Source organism: Theropithecus gelada, chromosome 7b (assembly GCF_003255815.1).
Source record: "Theropithecus gelada isolate Dixy chromosome 7b, Tgel_1.0, whole genome shotgun sequence".
Taxonomy (NCBI): Eukaryota; Metazoa; Chordata; class Mammalia; order Primates; family Cercopithecidae; genus Theropithecus; species Theropithecus gelada.
In genome coordinates this window covers 103,479,434-103,503,400 of record NC_037675.1, presented here as the reverse complement: position 1 = coordinate 103,503,400, position 23,967 = coordinate 103,479,434, and the positions used below count along the sequence as shown (strand labels likewise).

General features: G+C 44.7%; 1 protein-coding gene across 1 annotated transcript in view; it reads right to left on the bottom strand.

The window, feature by feature from the left end:
* Positions 1 to 23,382, bottom strand: part of DYNC1H1 (dynein cytoplasmic 1 heavy chain 1) — a 92,066-nt gene extending 68,684 nt beyond the window's left edge. Inside the window, exons 1-8 of the mRNA XM_025393104.1 lie at positions 22,963 to 23,382; positions 11,900 to 11,987; positions 7,860 to 8,033; positions 7,367 to 7,622; positions 6,873 to 7,059; positions 4,137 to 4,408; positions 3,818 to 4,045; positions 428 to 1,504 (exon numbers count right to left, since the gene is read on the bottom strand). Coding sequence (XP_025248889.1) covers positions 428 to 1,504; positions 3,818 to 4,045; positions 4,137 to 4,408; positions 6,873 to 7,059; positions 7,367 to 7,622; positions 7,860 to 8,033; positions 11,900 to 11,987; positions 22,963 to 23,218 — 2,538 coding nt within the window. The 5' untranslated portion in view covers positions 23,219 to 23,382. The remainder of the gene's footprint in view (positions 1 to 427; positions 1,505 to 3,817; positions 4,046 to 4,136; positions 4,409 to 6,872; positions 7,060 to 7,366; positions 7,623 to 7,859; positions 8,034 to 11,899; positions 11,988 to 22,962) is intronic.
* Positions 23,383 to 23,967: the final 585 nt, after the last annotated feature.

The window sequence follows — 23,967 nt, the reverse complement described above, 5'->3', positions numbered from 1 at the left end:
ACAAACGTGCTCTGTTCAGCTCCTCCTGTGACTGGTGAGCCAGCCTTGCTGTCGTATGCATCTGCTCTGCTGGCAGCCGCGGGCTCTGGGTAGGTCATTAGCAGGCCTCCATGGCTGCAGACCTAGAGCCTGCTCTGCATTCAGCTGCATCAGCAATAACACTGCATTCTGCTCTCTGTCAGACTCCTGTGTCCTTTAGCTCTCCACTTGTTTCTAAACTCAGGTTGTTACTTAATGGCCTCCCTGAAGCCCCAGCACCATCTAACAGCCTGGTGAGTACAAAGGGTCGTCCTCCCTTGCAGCTCACACGGCCGTATGCTGCATCAACCATGCGTGCCTTCTTCGGGAGACCTGGTGTTTTAGCTGAGCTCGCTATTACCGTGCCTCATTCATTACCAGGACACCTGAGGATTACACGAGAGCATACCTTTTCTTGGAAGTTGAAGACAGTCTCTGCTAAGCGCTGTACATACGGGTCAAGTTTGTAGGATTCCCACACCAACGCAATGCCTTCTGCGATCAGGGCCTGCACTTCCTTTTTCAAGCCAGCCACCAAAAGCGAAATGGTGTTCCGCTCCTCCACCTTCTCGCAGGTCCGTTCATAGGTACGAACGCTCTCGATCAGTGAGATGGCAAATGGGTAAAGCTGGTTTGCCTGATGGGCTTTGTTCACAATCGCCAGTGGGACTCGGAAACCAAGCCACTTGAGGTTCCGGACTTCTTTGGATAGTGTGATAATCTCAGGAAGAAAGTTAACTTTCAGCTTAAGCACATTTCCAGTTCGGCCCCGAACCCGAGTACTTTCAATAGTGAAAATGCGCCCCGAGACACCGAGGTTACGCTGCTGCACCTTCCTTGCCCAGTCATCAAAGATCTCCTGTGTGTTAAGCTTCATACGGAAGCTGTCTCCATCCTGCTTCAGCTTCTGCCCCTCCACGTGATTTTCCCAGCCCTTGCCAAGGACATCTTCCACCCGCTTCATGTAGGCTGTCAGCTGCCTGTCGATCTGTTTAGCCCAGATGATAGACCCCGACACGGGGGGCAAGTCACGAACGTGACTCATCTTACAAGCCTGACTCTGTGGGTACTGGACCTTGAACTTGTCGTGAAGAGACTCGATGTCATCTTTCACACGCTGGATCAGCTGGGTCTGGTATTCGCGAATGGCCCCACGGATGTGAGGTCTGACAAACAGTGCATTAAACCTCGAGAAAATCCTGAACATCTCGTTGGCATTCTTGGCTGTCCCAAGCTGATCTCGAAGGCGAGCAGTGATCCGGGTCTCCACTCTGTCGATCCTCTCATCGTACCTCTTCATCGCAGCCTCCCAGGCTTCCGTGCCCTCTTTGGAAACATCCAGCCCGTCCACTTCCTTGACATTCTCATAAGCAAGGTTTACTTCCTCAATGGCATTCGCATCTGCAGCATCAAAGAGAACCTCAGCCACTTTCATATCTTGGGGTTCGGGGACCTCTCCTTGATTCTGTTGTGCAACTGCTGTGACCTAAAGGAGAAAGAGATGTAATCAAGAAATGCTGACCGATGAAGGCTTTAAAATTTATTTTAAACTGGGCACAATGGCTCACGCCTATAATCCCAGCACTTTGGGAGGGTGAGGCGGGTGGATCACCTGAGGTCAGGAGTTCGAGACCAGCCTGGCCAACATGCTGAAACCCCGTCTCCACTGAAAATACAAAAATTAGCCGGGCGTGTTGATGCAGGCCTGTAATCCCAGCTACTTGGGAGACTGAGGCAGGAGACTCACTCGAACCCAGGAGGTGGAAGCTGGAGTGAGCTGAGATCACAACACTGCACTCCAGCCTGGACAACAGAATGAGACTCTGTCTTAAAACAAATAAATAAATAAAATAAACTTTATTTTTATTTTTTATGAGACAGGGTCTCACTCTGTGCAGCCTCTAACTGCTGGGCTCAGGTGATCCTCCCACCTCAGCCTCCCAAAGTGCTGGAATTACAGGTGTGAGCCACCATGCCTGGAAGACTTTTAAAATTCTGTTGTATATACCACACAAAAGCTACCAATTAGCAATACGGATTTTTAAACTTTGAGTCAAACACATTAGAACCACAACTTAGCAAAGCCAAGTAATATACTATAGAGTATATTTTAACTCTGTACTACAAAGGTTTTTCAGACAATATGGTTTCGTTGGAGTAGATTTTTTTTAAAGAAGAACTGGTGAAGAAGAATGAAAGATAGGCCGGGTGCAGTGGCTCACGCCTGTAATCCTAGCGCTTTGGGAGGCCAAGGAGGATGGATCACAAGGTTAGGGGTTCAATACCAGCCTGGCCAACATGGTAAAACCCCGGCTCTACTAAAAATACAAAAAATTTGCCGGGAATGGTGGCACGTGCCTGTATTCCCAACTATTCGGGAGGCTGAGACAGGAGAATCGCTTGAACCTGGGAGGTGGAGGTTGCAGTGAGCCAAGATCATGCCATTGCATTCCAGCCTGGACGACAGAGCAAGACTCCGTCTCAGAAAACAAAGAGAAATGAAAGATAAATTCAGAAGAGAAAAAAATATATATAAAGAAATTACTCATTTAATTATTTTAATAAATCTCAGGTATATGTAATTACTATCCATGTTTTACAGAAGAGGACTCTCAGAAAAAGAGATTAAATAAAGTGTTCCAGTCACAGAGCTACTAAATGGTGGAATTAGGATTTAGAACCCAGGAAGTCTGACTCTAGGGTCCTTGCAAGATGGAGGAAGGGACAAATGGATGGAAAACACTAATTAAGATTTGGATGGACTGGGCATGGTGGCTCACGTCTGTGATTCCAGCACTTTGGGAGGCCGAGGCGGGTGGATCACTTGAGGTCAGGAGTTCCAGACCAGCCTGGCCAACATGGTGAAACCCCATCTCTACTAAAAATACAAAAATTAGCTGGGCATGCTGGCTAGCAGCTGTAATCCCAGCTACTTGGAGGCTGAGGCAGAATTGCTTGAACCCCAGAGGCAGAGTTTGCAGTGAGCTGAGATCACACCACTGCACTCCAGCCTGGGTGACAGAGCGAGACTCAGTCTCAAATATATATATATACACACATGCACACACAAACACACATAAATACACAATCACTAGATCCTAAGGACAACAAAAAGAAGTAATTTTTCAAAAAACACATTAAAACAATGCTTATGGGCAGGGCGTGGTGGCTCATGCCTGTAATCCCAGCACTTTGGGAGGCTGAGATGGGCGGATCATTTGAGCTCAGGAGTTCCAGAATAGCCTGGACAACATGGTGAGACCCCTCCTCTACAAACCACCCCTGCTACATATACAAATAAATTAGCCGGGCATGGTGGGGTGTGCCTATAGTCCCAGCTACTCAGGAAGCTGAGGCAGGAGGATTGCTTGAGCCTGGGAGGCAAAGGCTGCAGTGAGCCAAGATCATTTCACTGTACTCCAGCCTAGGTAACAGAATGAGACCGTCTCAAACAAAAACAGGCTGGGCACGCTGTCTCACGTCTATAATCCCGGCACTTTGGGAGGCCGAGGCAGGTGGATCACTTGAAGGTCAGTAGTTCAAGCCCAGCCTGGCCAACATGGTGAAAGCCTATCTCTACTTAAAATATAAGCAATTAGCCGGGCATGGTGACAGGCGCCTGTAATCCCAGCTACTCGGGAGGCTAAGGCAGGAGAATCGCTTGAACCCAGGATGTTGCGGAGGTTGCGGTGAGCCGAGATTGCGCCACCGCACTCCAGCCTGGGCAACAAGAGTGAAACTTCATCTCAAAAAACAAACAAACAAAAAAACCCACAAATTTTTAGAATGCAAATCATACCTGCGGCCTCAGGACCCTGACGATAACAGCTCTCAGCTGTTCATGCTGGCGTCTAAATTTCCTCATCTGGTCAAGGCGAGCCTGCAGCTTCCTGTGGGCAGGGTTGATACGCCACACCATCTTCAGATTTTCTTCCCTTTTTCTTTTGACGATGTCTCTCAACAATACCTGAAGTTTCTCATACTCATCATCCCAAGTCTGAAAAACTTCAAAGCATGCTACCATAACCTAGGATATAATTTCAAAAATGAGGCTTATTATTAAGACATATTTTCATCTAAATGTCTTGAGGTTAGTTTTCTAATATATTCAAACTTACTTTTTCAAATTCTTCATAAGCAACATGCATCAATTTCCTAGTACCCAATACTTTGAGTAATTGAGAACTCAAGTCTCTTGAAATTGCCTCCACTAAACGCAGTGCCCTCTGAATAGGATATTTTGTATTTCGGATCTTTCTCAAATGGGTGAAAATGGCAACAAGTGCCTGTCTTATTTTGTCCAGCTCTGTGGCAGACAGCAAATCATTCAGAGGGAAATCTTTCATCAGAGGATTATAGTCATTCACGGTTTCCAAAGCCTGTTTTAGACCTATATTAACAGAGAAAGAGTTAATGGTTTTCACATAAAGTAACAAAACTAAGTAAACTAAAATGTGCAATTACAATGGAACATTTTGATGTTGCAAAAGATCTAGCGAGACAAAAACCACTCACGTTTGAAAAAACGTTATTAACAGGATAACCCTAGCGTTGTTCCATTTTTGCTTATTTAAGAGTACGAGCCAACTCACATATACTCTAAAGGCTGAAGGTGGCAGCCTCAGAGAATTTACCTTGCTTTGCTTTCTACATCAGCGCCCCCAATATTTCTGGCAACAGGGACCAGTTTCATGGAAGACGATTTTTCTACAGACGGTTGTGGGGGCAGCGGGGTGGGTAGTTTCCAGGTGATTTGAGCGCATTGCATTTATTGTGCACTTTATTTCTATTATTTTATTTTGTTTTGTTTTTTTGAGACGGAGTTTTGCTCTGTTGCCCAAGCTGGAGTGCAGCGGTGTGATCTCGGCTCACTGCAACCTCCGCCTCCCAGGTTCAAGCGATTCTCCTGCCTCAGCCTCCCAAGGAGCTGGGACTACAGGCGCCCGCCACCACACCCGGCTAGTTTTTTGTATTTTTAGTAGAGACAGGGTTTCACTGTGTTATCCAGGATGGCCCTAATCTCCTGACCTCATGATCCACCCACCTCAGCCTCCCAAAGTGCTAGGATTACAGGCATGAGCCACCGCACCCAGCCTATTTCTATTATTATTATTATTATTATTACATACTCACCATAATGTAGAATCAGTGGGAGCCCTGAGCTTGTTTTCCTGCAACTAGGCGGTCCCATCTGGGGGTGATGTGATGGGAGACAGTGGATAGATCATTAGATTCTCACAAGGAGTGCACAATCTACATCCCTCGCGTGCGCAGTTCCCAGCAGGGTTTGTGCTCCTATGAGAATATAATGCTGCCACTGATCTGACAGGAAGCAGAGCTCAGGCAGTAACGCTCTCTCACTGCTGCTGGCCTCCTGCTGTATGGCCTGGTTCCCAACAGGCTGCGGACTGGTACCAGTTGGGGACTGGGGGTTGGGGACCCCTGTTCTATATTATTTTAACGTTCTATCAGTCACAATTAAGCTTAGAAAAACTAAAATTTTATCCGTGAGAACATTAAAATTTAAGTTTTACATTCATAGTTTAATTTAGGTGAATGTATTACTAACTACGGACATGGAATCACGAAAGTGCTTGGATCCTAATCTATTTATTGACTTTCTTTGGCATAAGATCAAAAAAAGTATTAGGAAAAACACAAAGGTTTCAGAGGTGTTAAAAAAATCAAAGTATACATTTCAGCATAGCGAATGTGCAGGTAACGCGTGCAATGTGATCGAAGTAACCGGAAGGTTTCTACTTGCAGTTTCCTCTGACATTTAAGACGCGGGTACCACACGTTTTTTGGGGGAAGTGAGAACATGACAACAGCTACTGTCTTAATTACTTGTTCTAACACGTCTTCTGCGAGCACAGAGTTGAACAGAAATGCCTAATAATGCCTCCTGTTCAAACACTGTAGAGCTAGTACGTGCTCACGCAGCTCAGCCAAGTTTTAAAGTTTTTAAAAGAATTTAAAAATAATCATAATAATGACTGTGAGTGGTAGCTCATGCCTGTAATCCTAGCACTTTGGGAGGCCAAGGCGGGAGGACTGCTTGAGACTAGGAGTTCGATACCAGCATGGGCAACATGGCAAGTCCCCATTTCTACAAAAATTAAAAAGTTAGTTGGACATAGCGGTGCATCCCTTGTAGTCCCAGCTACTTGGGTGGTTGAGGTGGGAGGATTGCTTGAGCCTGGGAACTCTAGGCAGCAGTGAGCTATGATCATGCCACTGCATTCCAGCCTGGGCAACAAAGTGAGACCTCCATCTCTTAAAAAAAATAAATTTTAAAAAGAAATAAAAACAAAACAAAACAAAACAACATCACTGGCACTGTTCTCCACTCAGAAAACTGAATTCATTTTGGCCACTTATCAGAATAGGAAGGAAGACAAAGAAGAGAAAGGGGCAAGTAAAAAGAAGAAGAGAAAGCGGTACGGACTAGTTCTTTTTCCACAACCCTCTGGGCAAACAGAACTGCTTTAATGAAACCACCTTCTTGCCTGGCCTGTCAAAAGCACACCTGACTTTGTGCCAATAGTACAGCCGACTCATGGAGATGACTCATGGAGCCGCGCAGTGGGAAACAAGAAGGAATCTGTGCTCATACCTAGAGACTGTTTCACATTCTTAAAACCCCTGAAGGGAAAGGGGAAAGCTAAGTGTGCAGGAGAATAATTTTCATTACTTGGAACTGAGGGAAAAGATAAGATGTGATGTAAAACAGGAAATCGTTAAAAATGACAGTACATCTATGAAAATTATAGTTTTCATTTAAATTATCAAGTAAGATCTCATAAAAGCCAGATCAATAACTTACTGATCAGATTATTAGTTCTAGTTGTTACCTGTGTCAGTGTCAAAACTGACGGTGGCATGGAAGCGCTTGCCATGTTTCAAGATATCCAGAGTCAGGAGAACTTCCGGGCTCTCCCGTTTCTCCTGGATGCGGTATAACGCACGTTCCAAGTTTAGCCAAAAACTAATTTCCTGTAAGGCAGTTCCTGATGCAGGATCTCGATCCAGTTTGGTCACCTTTGAAAATAAAATAACATCCAAGGGTATTCACTAAAGGTAGAGATATCGTTAACTAAACACATGCATTACAACGCAATTTTATGCTCAATGCTCTATCAGGGTGCCGACTGAAGCAATCTCACGCTGTCCCCTGACCATTCCGCCTAGACCAAGGCTCGTCCTGCACTGAACAGTCTCAGCACCAAGAGGAGGCACCACTAACACGTTACCATGTAATTTACCTCACTGACAAAATCCAGATCAGCTTACCCAAACATATTAAAGAGTAACATATTTTACATAACTTTCAATCCTGTGCTCTTACTTTTTGAATTTCTCGGATCCAGCGGTTGACTCCAGACTGTAACTGATTAAGAAATGTCGGGTCTTCAACCTTATCACCAAAGTCTGTAACTTTCGGCTTTTCTCCACGCTCATAGCACTGTTTTGCAACATTGGTGATGATGGGATGAATCGGCAGGCTGATTTCCGGAATTTCAATATTTTGCTGCAAGTGAAGCAGTCCCATTTCGAGTTCTGCAATCTTCTTTTCAACCGAAGGAGCCATCTTGTCACCATCCCTGAAATGACATTGCATACGTCAACATTTAGTGTGCTATTGGTCTCCAAGGAGAGTCTATCATTTCAGGTCTGTCAAATAGCAACGACACACATATTTATTAATGCACAGGGTTTATATCCCCTTGGTTCACTAGCTTTACCCTCCCAATTCCCAAGTTTTACACTGAGTTCTACACTATCTCATGAACATTAAGTGAAATATAACATTCAAACCACAGAAGAAAACTGGTTTTTACCTGTCTGCCTTGCCAGACTCTCTAATATAGGACTTAAAAAAAGGAGCCACCGCATTGCTAATGAAAGAATGCAACGTTTCGTAGGGCGAGTCTTCACTGAGTGTAAGGACCCGGAGCTGAGAAGAGACGGGTTTGTCGGCATCAATCACAGGAGTACGTTTAATGAATGCCAAGCTAAAAAGAAAAATAAAACAAGAAATTAGAAAAGTTACACTCCTAATTAGGCTTATTAACTTAAAAATCATACTAAGAATATACTGAAGTGTTGTTTTTCTAATAGTGAAATGCACTGCTTGTCTTTCTTTAGTACATACGTGAGAGCTACTGAATCAAGGTTATGGTTATAGAATGTGAACAAACACGAAACCAGGCAAAGTTAACTTGTCTCATACATGGGTTGAATTCATAATATTGGCCTAAAACTAACCTGCCCTAGAAATACAAGTTACGAGCCAAGTAGTACTTAAATCTGATCTTACACTAATTTGTAACATTTATTTACTGTACTAAGTAAACAAAAGTTGCTCGCTGGTTAAAGTGACAAGAGGGCATTCCAGGCTCCCTTTAGCCTGGTCCTACTCAACTCTTCCTGTTTCACCTCCTGCTATGTATCCTTTTTCCCACCCTGAGACACCACTTAGACCAGATGTCCCATTCCCTAAACACATCATGTGCTTTGTGCCTTTGCTTACGAAATCTATATTCATCTGCTGAAATTCTAACCCTCAAAACTCAATTCCAGTGTGACCTCTTCCGTGGGCTTCCCCTAATCAGAAGCAGTCTCTCCAATCTTCATGTTTCCATTGTATTTTGACAAGCATTACAATTAGTTACGTATCTGCCAATCTTTCTCCCAAAGACAAGCTTCTTGAGAACGGAAACAGGTTTTCTTTCTTTGTGTGTTACTCTATACTGCAGGTTTTATTTGTGTATTACTCTATACCTACTGCCACACCTTGTACACAACAGGCACTCAAAGTTTGTTAAATTAAGGTTTTTAAGGTAATTAATAAAATTTGAATTTTCTAATTCCCTTGCCAGTACTTTATACACAATACTTCACAGGCCAGGTGTGGTGGTTCACGCCTGTAATCCCAGTACTTTGGGAGGCTAAGGTGGGCAGATCCCTTGAGGTCAGGAGTTCCAGACCAGCCTGGCCAACATGGCGAAACCACATCTCTACTAAAGATACAAAAATTAGGCCGGGTGCAGTAGCTCACACCTGTAATCCCAGCACTTCGGGAGGCCGAGGTGGGCGAATAACTTCAAAAAGTTATTTGAAAACTTCAAAACCCCATCTATACTAAAAATACAAAAATTAGCTGGGCATGGTGGTGCATGCCTGTAATCCCAGCTACTCGGGAGGCTGATGGAGGAGAATCACTTGAGCCTGGGAGGCAGAGGTTGCAGTGAGCCGATATTGCACCATTGCACTCCAGACTGGGCGACAGAGTGAGACTTCGTCTCAAAAAGAAAAAAAAAAAAAAAAAATTAGCCAGGTGTGGCAGCAGGCGCCTGTAATCCCAACTATTCAGGAGGCTGAGGCAGGAGGGTCGCTTGAGGCTGGGAGGCAGAGGCTGCAGTGAGCTAAGATCGCCCCACTGCATTCCAGCTTTGGCGACAGAGTGAGACTCTGTCTCAAAACAAACAACCCCAAAAAACTTCATATAACTGTAAAGTAAATGAAGCTTTCTGATGTAACATATTGAGAAAGAACGAAGTCACAATAGTATTTCTGCCAAAATCGTATAACCTGAATCTAAACATCGGGCAAACCCAACAGTTCCATGAAGCTATTCGTGTGCAAATGTCAAACATGTCAGTGTCATAAAAGGTACACAAAGGCTGAAGTACCACTCCAGATTAAAGGAATTTAGAGTGACAAGAAACTAAAGTGTGATCCTGGACCGGACTCTGAATCAGGGGAAAATTACTATAAGGGACATCACTGAGACAATCTGAACATGTACTGTAATTAGAGAATAATACTGCAGCAATCTTACACTTCCTGAATTTGATCATTGTACTGAGGCTATGAATGAGAATGTCTTTATTCTTAGGAAATACACACAAGTATTTAGGGATAAAGGAGCATATTGTCTATAACTAACTGTCAAATGATTCAGGGGAAAAATGATAATGCAAAAGTGGCAAACATTAACAACTGATATCTGGGAGTTCTATATACTATTCACGCAACTCTTCTGTAACCTGAGATTACTCAAAATAAGTTTTAAAAATGCAGAATCAATTATGACATTTACATATTTAAATCTGGATATATCTACTAGGATACATTAGCACAATCTTTCTGAAAGGTGGAAAATCTGGTAACATGCATTAAAAATTTTAAGGTTTTGCATGTGAACTAGTAATGCTGTCTTTAGGATTTATCCTAAAAAGAATCAAACCTGTACATAAAATGTTTACTAGTTATTCGTAATAATGAAAAATCAGACATCCTGTTGTCCCCTGGTGTATGTGGGAAATTGGCTCCAGGATTCCCCTGGGACACTAAAATCCGCAAATGTTAAGTTGCTTATGTAAAATGGCACAGTATTTGCAGATAACCTATGCACATCCTCCAGTATACTTTAAATCATCTCTAGATTACTTAAAATCCCTAACACAACGTAAAACTATATAGTTGTTGGCCGGGCGCAGTGGCTCACGCCTGTAATCCCAGCACTTTGGGAGGCCGAGACGGGTGGATCACGAGGTCAGGAGATCGAGACCACCCTGGCTAACATGGTGAAACCCCGTCTCTACTAAAATATGAAAAAAAATTAGCCGGGTGTGGTGGTGGGCGCCTGTAGTCCCAGCTACTTGGGAGGCTGAGGCAGGAGAATGGCGTGAACCCGGGAGGCGGAGCTTGCAGTGAGCTGAGATCCGGCCACTGCACTCCAGCCTGGGTGACAGAGCGAAACTCCGTCTCAAAAAAAAACAAAAACAAAAAAACTATATAGTTGTTACACTAGCTGTTTCTTACTTGCTTTCTTTTTTATTTTTGTACTATACGTATTGCTTGTTTCCTGCAAATATTTTCTATCTGTGGTTGGTTGAATCTGCAGATGTGGAACCACAGATATGGACGGCCGACTGTGATCTGAGAGTATTATCAGACATGCTACATATATTATAGCTCAAACAGAAGGTAAATGCCATGATATGGCAATTAAAAGGACAATACTTTATAATTTATATTGTCTTGGAAATCCCAATTTGAAGAGATGAAATCAAAGACACTGAATTTAAAGACCAGAAATCTTTTGAGCATTTTCTTTTTTCTTTTTTGAGACGGAGTTTCGCTCTTGTTGCCCAGACTGGAATGCAATGGCACAATCTCGGCTCATTGCAACCTCTGCCTCCCGGGTTCAAGCTATTCTCCTCCCTTAGCCTCCCAGGTATCTGGGATTACAGGCATGCACCACCATGCCCTGCTAATTTTGTATTTTTAGTAGAGACAGGGTTTCTCCATGTTGGTCAGGCTGGTCTCAACCCAACCTCAGGTGATCCGCCCACCTCAGCCTCCCAAAGTGCTGGGATTATAGGCGTGAGCCTCCATGCGGGCTTGAGTGTTTTCTTAATGTGTTTGTCTGAATCAATTAAGATTTATATTAATTTTAGGCCAGGTGTGGTGGCTCATACCTGTAATCCTAGCACTTTGGGAGGCTGAGGCAGGCGGATCTCCTGAGGTCAGGAGTTCAAGACCAGCCTGACCAACATGGAGAAACCCCGTCTCTACTAAAAATACAAAATTAGCCAGACATGGTGGTGCATGCCTGTAATCCCAGCTACTTGGAAGGCTGAGGCAGGAGAATCGCTTGAACCCAGGAGGTGGAGGTTGCAGTGAGCCAAGATTGCGCCATTGCACTCCCGCCTGGGCAACAAGAGAGAAACTCCATCTCAAAAAAAAAAAAAAAAAAAAAGATTTCTATTAATTTTCTTAGTAAGAATTTCCGAGTTTGAAAAGAAAAAAGATTCATATTAATTCTCACAAATTTATAATCTGAGATAATGGTAATATTCATACTACTCACCTATTGGATTTAACCCCATAATGAATGTCTATGTTGATGTTATAGGAAATGAATTCTTTTTCTTCTTCTCCTTCATCACCGACGTCCTCTACAAATCATAATAAATATATCAAATTAATATCAACACTTCCAATTTCTTATTTATCAACTGTTTAGACAATATCTTCTCCCCACTCACAACCTGACATACCAACACCTACATGACTTGGCACTATTTTTCCCTTCCCATCCGTTTTTTCCCTCACTCCTGACTTTGCTGTGTGACTCTGGGCAAGGTGGTTGTCTGTGCAGTGGGGTAGTGTAGGCATGTCAGGGCTTCTGCAAGGATAACTGAGTTGGCGCTTGAAAGCACTGGAACAGGGCCTGGCCGTGGGCAGTGCTAGCCGCTACAGGCTATGGCCAAGTTCTCAGCGTCTCATCCCAGGAGGCTCATCCATTGTGCTTCAAACACAGGAGACACTTTCCGCCCCTGCTCTCAAGAATATTCTGCTCAGCTGTTCACTCAGCACCACCTGTGTGATGGGCATTTTACGAAGCACTTTACAGCTACATTTAACCCTATGGGGTTGGTGTGACTATGATTATCCTTGTTTTCTCCTTAAAGAATATCAGTAACGTGCCCACAGACACTTGGGTGGGAAGCAACAATGTGAGAATTCAGAAGTTTGTGATTCCAAAGTCCAGGCTCCTCGCCACGATGTAGCATGGCCAGTTTTCATCCAGGCCAGGCCCAAGGCAAATCCCAATCAAGAAAACTATGAAGAAACATCCCAGGCTGGGCGTGGTGGCTCATGCCTGTAATCCCAGCATTTTGGGAGGCTGAGGCGGGAGGATCACGAGGTCAGGAGATCGAGACCATCCTGGCTAACATGGTGAAACCCCAACTCTACTAAAAATGCAAAAAAATTAGCCGGGCGTGGTGGCGGGCGCCTGTAGTCCCAGCTACTCAGGAGGCTGAGGCAGGAGAATGGTGTGAACCCAGGAGGCGGAGCTTACAGTGAGCCAAGATCACACCACTGCACTCGAGCCTGGGCGACAGAGGGAGACTCCATCTCAAAAAAAAGAAAAGAAAAGAAGAGAAGAGAAGAGAAGAGAAGAGAAGAGAAGAGAAGAGAAGAGAAACATCCCCAGGGTCACTGAGAAGCATTCGTCTAGCCTTGCCCTCCGCTGCACCACAGCACTTAATCTGAGTCTGCTCTGGGTTTGACTTATGAATGTATCTTCCTCCCCACCTGTGAGCTCTTGGAAGGCAGAGACCACGCTAGATTCCACACAGTACAATACGCACATGGCAGTCATTTTCAAACGTTTACGGAGGCTGGGTGTGGTGGCTTACATCAGTAATCCCAGCACTTTGGGAGGCTGAGGTGTGGATCACTTGAGTTCAGGAGTATGAAAGTAGTCTGGACAACGTGGTGAAACCATGTCTCAGTTTTTTAATAATAAAATTTAAATCTAAAAAAGCTTACTGGAAATTAATAGTAAGAGAGCCTCAAGAAGCATGTGAACCAAATTTCTAAATTAAAAATCAAGATTGAAAAACTAAGAAAAGTATAATAGAAAATAAATCTCTACATCTAGTACTAATCCACGCGATACCTAAGCATTCTAGTCAAATTATCTTTGCAATGACGTACTGTATGAAATATATATTGGCAAAAATTACAATCTAATTTAGCATGATTATTTTATACATAGTTCACCTTTGTTTTTATTTTTTTTCTTAAGACGGAGTCTCGCTCTGTCGTCCAGGCTGGAGTGCAGTGGCGTGATCTCGGCTCACTGCAAGCTCCGCCTCCCGGGTTCACGCCATTCTCCTGCCTCAGCCTCCTGAGTAGCTGGGACTACAGGCACCTGCCACCACACTCGGCTAATTTTTTGTATTTTTAGTAGAGACGGGGTTTCACTGTGGTCTGGATCTCCTGACCTTGTGATCCGCCCGCCTCGGCCTCCCAAAGTGCTGGGATTACAGGCGTGAGCCACCGCGCCCGGCTGATTCACCTTTTAAAAGTCATGTAACAGAAAGGGAAGGCTAGGCGCGACGGCGCACCCCTGTAATCCCAGCACTTTGGGAGGTCAAGGCAGGTGGATCACCTGAGGTCAGCAGTTTGATACCAGCCTGACCAACATGGAGAAACCCCGTCTCTGCTAAAAATACAAAATTAGCCAGGCATGGTGGCACATGCCTGTAATTCTAGCTATTTGGGAAGCTGAGGCAGGAGAATTGCTTGAACCTGGGAGGCGGAGGTTGTGGTGAGTCGAGATCGCACCACTGCACTCCAGCCCAGGCAACAAGAGTGAAACTCCATCTCAAAAAAAAAAAAAAAAAAGAAAGAAAGAAAAGGAAAGGGCAGTAGTTTTAACAGATCAAGTTCTATTGCTTAGAAGATATATGACCTTGAGAAAGTCATTTTTCTTTCTCTGGGCTTCAAATTTGTGAGGTGTACAATGGGCGGTGGAACAGGCAGTAGAATATTGAGTTAGGTGGTCTATAAGGTTTCACTAAGCACTAAAAACTATGAAACCTGGTTATATAGGGTCTGAGCAAAAGCTATTTGCTTCTTTAGTTGTTGTTTTAAAAATCTTGCTCCTTCTGCAAGCATTTTATTTTAATTAATTAATTTATTTAGAGATAATGTCTTGCTCTGTCACCCTGGATGGAATGCTGTGGCTTCATCAGAGCTCACTGCAGCCTTATCTTCTGGGTTCAAGAGATCCTCCTCCCTCAGCCTCCCAAACAGCTGGGACCACACGCTCAAGCCACCACCTTCAGTGGATTTTTAAAACATTTTCTAAAGACGGGGTCTCTCTATGTTGCTCAGGCTGGTGTCAAACTCCTGGGGCTCAAGAGATCCTCATGCCTCGGCCTGGCATTACGGCATTCCAGGAATGAGTCATTACCCCCAACCCTTGCTTCCTTAGTTTTAAGATGAGACAAATACAAAATTCACACTAAAGAGTATAAAATATTAGTCTATCTGGCCAGGCGCAATGGTTCATGCCAGTAATCTCAGCACTTTGGGAGGCCGAGGCGGGCAGATCACTTCAAATCAGGAGTTCAATACCAGCCTGGTCAACGTGGTGAAACCCCATATGTACTGAAAATTCAAACATTAGCCGGGTATGGTGGTGGGCGCATGTAATTTCAGCTATGTGGGAGGTTGGGGCGAGAGAATTGCTTGAACCTGGGAGGTAGAGGTTACAGTGAGCTGAGATTGGTCTCGAATAAAAGAAAAAAAAGTGTATGTATCAAGAGAACAATAATTTTTCCAAATTATTGTTTTGGATATATTTGAATATAATTTTAGGAAGAGGAAGGAGTAGGCGACAGAACATTCTAGTATGCCAGATACTTGCTCTTTTTTAAAATGACCATTAAAAAAACTAAAGAAATCAACCAATTTTTCTAACCACTCAAATGTAGCTAGACCACAAGAGAAATCACACTGCCTGAAAGCAGCCACACATGATTACGACCTGTAAAATGCAAGCACAGAGAATAAAGAACTATCTCCAAACTGAAACAGCTGTCAAAGTAGTGCGACGATTTTCTCCCTCAATCTTCTGAACTCTCCATAACATTGCTCTACCACGTATATAAAATATGCCATCAAAATAACACCAAAACAACACACAGAAAATAAAATTAACATTCTATAAAGATCAAAGGAAATCACTGATGCAACTAAAAATATGGCTTGTTAACTCTGAATCATTTCTTCCCCCCCATAAAGAGTCATCACTGGTACAAATAAAATAACGCAGAAAATGTGCAGTCAGGACACAGCATCTGAGCATGTGGCCTGCACTTCCTAATGCAAACCGGGTTAGGGGAACTAGGCGCCATTCCAAGAGATGAGTCACCGCTGTGTGGCGAGAGCTCTAGCTCTGCACTGGGAATACTGCAATGCAGTAGAATACTGCCTCAGCTCAGGAAGGCACACCCGATGACATAATCCTCAAACAATGATCATGCAAATAGATATTCCCTGCTGCTTTGTTAAATTCTAACTTCTCTTGATAATAACTTATGGAAGTCGCTATGAATCAGTCACAGAAAACATCTTGGACAAGTCTTTTTGTGCATATTCCCTATATAAAGACACGGATCAAACACAGTTGAGTATGTCTGACTCTCATTTACAGTCACGCAATTTAGGACAGTTTCAAAAACTGCCATCAAATAATAATCTGACATTCTACTTTTCTTTTTTTCTTTTTGTTATTAATTCTTAATAACAAAGAGGCTATTAACCCTGTTATATTTAGAAGCTTACATACAAACACAATCTGCAAGTTTGATTAGTTAATATCACTTTCAGTAAAATTTGAATCCATTTCCTTATGCTTGGCGGTTACTAGTTAATACAAAGTTACTGTTAACATGTAACAGACCAATACTGTACTATCTGTCCATGTAGTCAAAGAATCAAAGTACTGGGCCTGCTTCATGAGCTCCTTCCCTGCAAGCAATACTGACACATTACAACAACTTGTGAACACTTTCTTGGTCAACTTCTGAGGGTTTACTGAATTTTTAGAGATGTTCAAAATGGCATTTGGCACTAATGTGTGTTTACTTTTATTCAAAGACAGTTTAATGTATTTCAAACTAGTAGTAATTTGTATCATTAAACTATGACTTACGTAAGCATTACATCTGTTTTATTTTTTTTTGAGACAGGATCTCACTTTGTCACCCAGGCTGGCGTGCAGTGGTGCAATCACAGCTCATCACAGCCTTGACCTCTCTGGGCTCAAGTGATTCTCCTACCTTAGCCTCCTGAGTAGCTGGGACTACAGGTGTGCATCACCATGCCTGGCTAACTTTTGTATTTTTTGTAGAGACAGGGTTTCTCCATGTTGCCCAGGCTGGTCTTGCTCCTGAGCTCAAGTGATCCGCCTGCCTCAGTCTCCCAAAGTGTTGGGATTACAGGCGTGAGCCACTGCACCCAGCCAGCATTATGTCTTAATGAAATATAAAAACTATGCAATTTCGATTACCTTAAGAACTATATCACTCTCGACTGGGCCCAGTGGCTCATGCCTGTAATCCCAGTAGTTTGAGGGGCCAAGGTGGGTGGATCACTTGAGCTTAGGAGTTTGAGACCCATATGGGCAAGACGGTGAAACCCAATCTCCACAAAAAATACAAAACTTAGCAGGGCGTGGTGGTGCATGTCTGTGGCGGGAGGATCTCTTGAGCCCAGGAGACCGAGGCTGCAGTGAGTTGAGACTGCACCACCGCACTCAAAAAAGAATGATACGGCCCTCTCCTGAGTAGACAGGGCACGCCCTCTCAAAGTTTGGTGAACGGGCAGTTGGAAAAGGGACAAAGCACACTGGTAAAGTGCCAGGTGAGGCTGCCCAACTCCTGCACCCTTGCTCATTCACTCATGTACTCTTCCTTCCAAACTTTCTCCCAGCCAGAGAGCAAGTCTCTTCCTGGTCTCGAAGCCATTCATTTCCTTTGGCCCACGTGTACTACCAAACTGCATGTTAAATGTTCCGGGGGTTCTCTTTATCTTGTCTTCTTTCCCTTTTAAAATTCCAAACATGGGCCGGGCACAGGGGCTCACGCCTGTAATCCCAGCACTTTGGGAGGCTGAGGCGGGTGGATCACCTGAGGTCAGGAGTTCGAGACCAGCCTGGCCAACATGGTGAAACTCCATCTCTACTAAAACTACAAAAATTAGCCAGACGTGGTGGCACATGCCTGTAATCCCAGCTACTCAGGAGGCTGAAACAGGAGAATCACTTCAACCCAGGAAACAGGGGTTGCAGTGAGTGGAGATCACGCCACTTGCACTCTAGCCTGGGTAACAGAGCAAGATGCCGTCTCAAAATAAATAAATAAATAAATAAATAAATAAATAAAATAAATCCCAAACATACTAATACCACATTATTCTGGTCAATCACTATTATACATGGCCTCCCTTTTTTTCCTGCCTTAGTGTTCCCCTTTCTTGTCTCTGGTGCTTTCTCTTGTCACATGGACGTCCACCTTTTCATCCTCCTGAGGGGCCATGACTTCTTCACCATAACCACTCCCTGCCCTGGTACAAGGCTCAGAACATGGCGAGAAAGTCAGAGCATTCTTCTCAACCTGAGAACTTCCCTGTAACATCATTAGGAGTACGAAGGGAGCACGAAACCCCATAGAATAGTTACATTTAATGTAAACTGGAGTTCATTTTGGTATTTCCAGAAAAGAAAAGAGAAAGAATTTTAAAAAACCTAGTAAGTTATTAACACCTAACTAACTTAAGACTTGGTACTTTTCAAGTTACTACTAATTCAAAAGAAATGACAGATACCACGGCACTGCAGAGATGAGTGTTTAGGTTTCAGAACCGTCCTTAGAACATCCTTTTCCCAATTGTGTCTTAAAATCCTAGGGTTTTGGTTTCCTCACTCATGAAAGATGAGGGCTGGACTAAATCTCTCTTGTTGCTCCCAATCTGACATTCTCCAATGCTGACACGCAATTTTCATCCATGTTTACTTTTTTAAAAAAAGTGATAACTGTTTTCCCTTTGCTGTACATAAATTTCGTTTAGTATGCTACACGGCACGTTCAAATTTATCTTGCTGCAGACTGTGTGTCCCACAGTGTGATGGCATGCGGCAGTAAGAGCCTCCCTGACATGCAGATACCACTGAGTCCAGAGCCTGGTAGCTAGGTGTTCTCTCCTTTTCAACGGGAGGCCCCTGGTGCAAACATGCACTGCCAGATCTTCGGTCAGGCCAAGAAGCATCTGAGTCTGCTCCCCGTCTCTGTGTCTGCTGGAGCTGCAGGTACTGGAGCAACACTGTATGGCCTGTATCTGGCACTGCTCAATCCAGATTTTACTTGGGACAGAAAGAACTGAGCGCCCTAGAACAAACCAGGTCACAGGGATCAATACGAGTTCTCCCCAGTGAATGTGGATTACAGTAAACTGAAGAAAGAAGGTCCAGATTTCTAAATAAAATGTTTCACTATAAAGCTGCTTTAGAAAGGTCTTGCAGAAGCCATCAGCACAATTTTCCACTTAACCAGAAAACATTTCTCCTCTAAACGCATGAAATCATGTTGATATGTTGTGTTGGAGATTACATTGATTAAATTACATTTCTTCACCCTTTAGAATTAAATCCTCAGGCTGGATGTCACGGCGCACGCCTGTAATTCCGGCACTTTGGGAGGCTGAGGTAGCAGGATCACTTGAGTCCAAGAGTTCCAGACCAGCCTGGGCAACACGGGAAGACCCTGACTTTACAAAAAAATAAAAAATGAGCCAAGCATGGTGGTGTGTGCCTGTATACCAGCTACTCGGGAGGCTGAGATGGGTGGATCGCTTGAGACCGAAGGTTGAGGATGTTCTGAGCTGAGATTGTGCCACTGCACTCCAACCTGGACAACAGTGAGACCCTGTCTCAAAAAAAAATATTCCAGGTCTCAAATACTGCAGCGTTAAACAAACAAGAGGGGTGTGGTGGCTCACACCTGTAATCCCAGCACTTTGGCAGGTAGAGGTGGAAGTATTACCTGAGCCCAGAAGTTCGAGACCAGCCTGGGCAACATGGTGAGACCTCACCTCCATAAAAAAACGAGAAAATGAACTGGGAGCCCAGGAGGCCGAGGTGGCAATGAGCCAAGATTGCGCCACTGCACTCCTGCCTGGGTGACAGAGTGAGACCCTGTCTCAAACCAAACAAAACCCTCTCACCACCAAAAACAAACAACCCAAACTACACACGCTCATACAGACCAACCAACCTGGCACCCGATTCCAGGCAGGTCATGAACAAGCTGGAGGGCACAGACAAGTCATGGAAACGTCAGTTCCATCAGCTGCAAACTGAAGTATTCCCAACCAATGGGGATATACAACCAAAAAATGGTCCTTGAAGTAAAAAATGCTACAAAAACATCATTAACATAAAATGGCTCATTAAGTAATGAACACCTGTTTTGTCACCATACTGTTAAGTATACTATGAGGAAGATAATTTCCTACCGGCCAGGAACTATAGAAAGGTTTCTCTTTTTAAAATGAGAGCTATAACTTAACAATCCCTTTTTCCCACAAACTCTCCAATTCCTCAGTGTCAAGATAAGTTGTTAAGTTCACATTTATTCTATACTTTCGGTAATGCTGTACTTGATTTATTTTAGAGATAGGGTCTCACTCTGTTACCCAGGCTGCAGCAATGTGGTGTGATCCTAGTTCACCATAGTGTCAAACTGCTGGGCTCAAGCAATCTTCTCCAGTACCTGGGACTACAGGCATGTACCACCATGCCTGGCTTATTTTTTAATTTTCTGTAGAGATGGGGTCTTGCTGTGTTGCCCAGGCTGGTCTTGAACTCCTGGCCTCAAGTGATCCTCCTGCCTTGGTCTCCCAAAGTGCTGGGATTACAGGTGTGAGCCACTGCATCCAGCTCAATGCTGCACTTTAACTACAAAAGTTTATCGCTAGTTGGGGTAGCTAAAACAAACAAAGAAACAAAAAAATATATATATATAGTTTCACATAAAAATGTTTCCATATTCAATTACAAGTGTTTGGATACTTCCTTCCACAAAAAAAGGGGAAGGAATAAAATAAATAAAAGTAATTTCTACTGTTCATTAAATTACATGACTTCATTGTTGATGATCTTTATTCAGTTTAAATAATTCAGCTCTGTTTTCTATATTAATGCAAGCCTATCTTTTCACTGTAATTAACTACTGGATGCACATATTTGATTAAATGTACAAATGCCAAAGCTAACTCATAAAAGCCACCGAGAAGAAAGCCCTCCTACCAAAAGTGCCGGGTTTCTACTTATAGCTAAGGTGTCCTAGTGTAGCCAGGCTGCTAATAAGACAGAGAGACCATCTATCATAAAACTAGATTAACTTTAAAATCTTTCCTTAGGTTTTTGTAAGTGAAAAATAAACTACAGACAGGTTGAATTGGTAGAAATACTTCAAGGATTGTTATAAATACAGAAATGAGGTAGGATTTCAATTTTAGATAGTCTCATTCCTTAGTCAACTTTCAAAAGTGCAAGTCATTATGGAGCCAAGATTTGGATACCTGCATATTTGTTTCGCTGAAAGAAAAAAAGGTACCCATAAGAAAACACAGAGACAATTTGTCTAGATAGTGTACTACATAAACATAGTCCCCCACCCCAATAATTTTAGCAACATCCAATTTTAAGATGCCTGGAAAAAGCAAATTACTGGTGATCACTCGAGAAGCAAAGTATAAAACTTAAATTTTTTTTTTCATAAAAAGAAACGGTGACGCAAGGTAAAAAAATAAAATAAAATCACTGATTCTAACACATAAACTATGCAATAAAAATATCAAGGATTAGCCATGGTCAAGCTACTCAAAATACAATTAACTTTAAAAATGCAGATTAAAATATATTTTAATAAAATAACGAATAGGCATTGAAAAATGACCACAAAGACATAGACCAAAAATGCTGACAGTGATCACATCTGGGTCAAACAATTCCCAGTGATTTTTACTTTAGCTGTATATTACATTTTCTACAATGACTATGTATGTTTTTTGGGAAAAAAAAAAGAATAGATGAGTTAATTTTTTTTTTTTTAACTCTTGTGGCTTCCACTCAGGAATACATAACCTCAAACATCACAGTAAACCACCCTCAACAACATTAATACTCTAAATATGCTCAAATGGTTTATTTGCCTTGAACATTCCATGTGGATATAAGAAAAAAATATTCTTTTACACTCTGCTAATCTCTGGCAGGAAACCAAGGCTACAGGGAAGCATCTTCTCAGTAAGAATAGCCTTTGAAAGAAACAAACTATCAGAAACACAGTGTGTGTTAAGGATGGGGCAGACAATACAGTTTCTCTTACTGACAGAACCACACAGGTTTTTGAAATTTTAAGAAGCTTGTTGGCAAACATTTTTAGACAATCTCCAATCCTTAGAGGCTAACCTTGGACATCATCCTTGGGTTCTTAGATGGACATGCCACACCCAAAGTGGCTGTAATGGGCTACAAAGTGGTTGTAATGAAACCATGAGAAAGCCTGCCTGCAGGCAAGCCCCAGACTTAGATGAATGTAATCTTGCTGGTGGGCGATCATTATTTGAGGAGACAGTTGGAATATGCTAACTCTTGCCTCTTCCCCCTGCTAGAAGCCTAACCTGAACCTTTTTTTTAAATCTGTAAAATTAGACTCAAATATTACAGGGTTATCATTAGGATCATCGAAGCATTAAACAAATATGAGGTATGATCAGTGAAAACAAGCAATGGACAGGGAACTGAGATACTGAGTCTAGTCTCAGGACTAGGATTAGCTGGTGACCTTGGGTGAAATCACTTAACCTGAGCCTCAGTTTTCTCAGGTGTAAAATCAGGATACACTTGTTCAGCAAGGATGCTGTGAGAGCATCTACCTACAACAGTGATGCTCGCAGGCCCGGGGCTGGCACCGTCGCTCTGTGGGCCTCGGCCTCTTGGTCCCCACAAGGCACGGCTGGGACACCCACCCGACCTCCTCCAGAACCAGAACCCCGGCTGCCCCCGGCTCCGCAGGTCTGCCCCCGACACATCCCTCCTGAAGGCCGCTTGGCCTGGACACAAATCGAAACCGAAAAGCTCATGTGACATTGGAGGCAGGGATGCGGCCTCGCCCGCGCTCAGCCCAGGGAGACGCTGTCTCCACCCAACTCGGCCATCTTGAGAGGCCCGAGCAGACAAAGCGACCCCATTGTTTTGGGTGACGGCAGACGGGGACTCCTCTCCCCTCCCCGCGACGAGGAGCGGGGCGCCCTGGGGGCTCCGGGCCTGGCAGTGCGTGTGGCGAGGGCGAGCCCCGGGCGCCGCGTCGGCCTCTGCGGGGCGTCTGCGGCCCTGGGGACCCGGCCGGCGGGACGTCTGCGGCCGCCGGGCTCTGCCCATCCCGGGGTCATCTGCAGCCGTCGGGATTCTCCCATCCCAGGGACATCTGCGGCCCCGGAGGACCTGGCAGGCCCTGCCCTCCGCGAGACTTGGCCCTGGCGACCCCGCCCTCCGCGGCTCCGCACCTTTGAGCGTGGAGCGCTCCACTAGCACCGTGTGGACCTGCGGATCCGAAAGGAACTTGCGCATCTGCTCCAGGGCGCTCTTCTCCTCCAGCGCCGCCTCCAGCGCGGCCGGTGCCTCGCCGCCGTCCTCCAGCAGCAGCGGCACCAGCTTGCGCAGGTGCTTCTGCAGCACCGACACGTCCGCCACATTCTGCACCGCCGACACTTCCAGGCCGGCCGAGCCGTCCTCGCCGCCGCCGCCCCCGGGCTCCGACATGGCGCCGCGCTCGGAACCCTCCAGGAGCGATGAGAAGGCGGCCGCGACTCAGCGAGACAGCGAGCAAGAGACAGAAACGGCCGCCGGAAGCAGGACCATCCGCTAGCCCACGGCGGACTAAGGAAAGCCGGAGCCGGCTCCGCCCTAAAGGCGCCCACTGCCAGCTGGCCCCGCCCCGCCCCGCCGGCGCAGCCGCCGCAGCCACCCGCGCTCGCTCGCGGCCTTGGCGTCACGGCGTCGCGCATGCGCAGGGGGCGGGCCCGGCGATGCCGCCGCGCAGCTTTCTGGCACTTGTAGTCTCCGCGCTGGGCGGGGCCCGCATCCACCGCACTGTGAGTTCTAGAGATGCGGACTTGGCTCAACGTCCTGGCTCGGTCCCTGGGCTCGGCGAGGTTGGTCCGGGGCCGTGTCTGTCTTCTTCACTGCTGTGGACTCAGCGAATAGCACACAGCCAGAGAAACTTTATAGTGAATGAGTGATGTTATTGGCGAGAGCTAACGTTTAATGAGCGCTTAGCCTGTGCCCGGTGTTGTTCTAAGCCCTTAACCTCTCATTGAATGTTCTCTCACTCAATGAATGAATGACTACATATCAGGTACCAAAATATAGGCACGACAGATGTGTTATTAGATATAGACGGGGAGATTGAGGATACTTTTCAGAGGGGGAGGAGATGAGGGGCGTGCTCAGAGGGTCCCATTGCCAGGCTGGAAAGGGACAAGTGGGGAGGGGGCCTTCAGGGCAGTGTA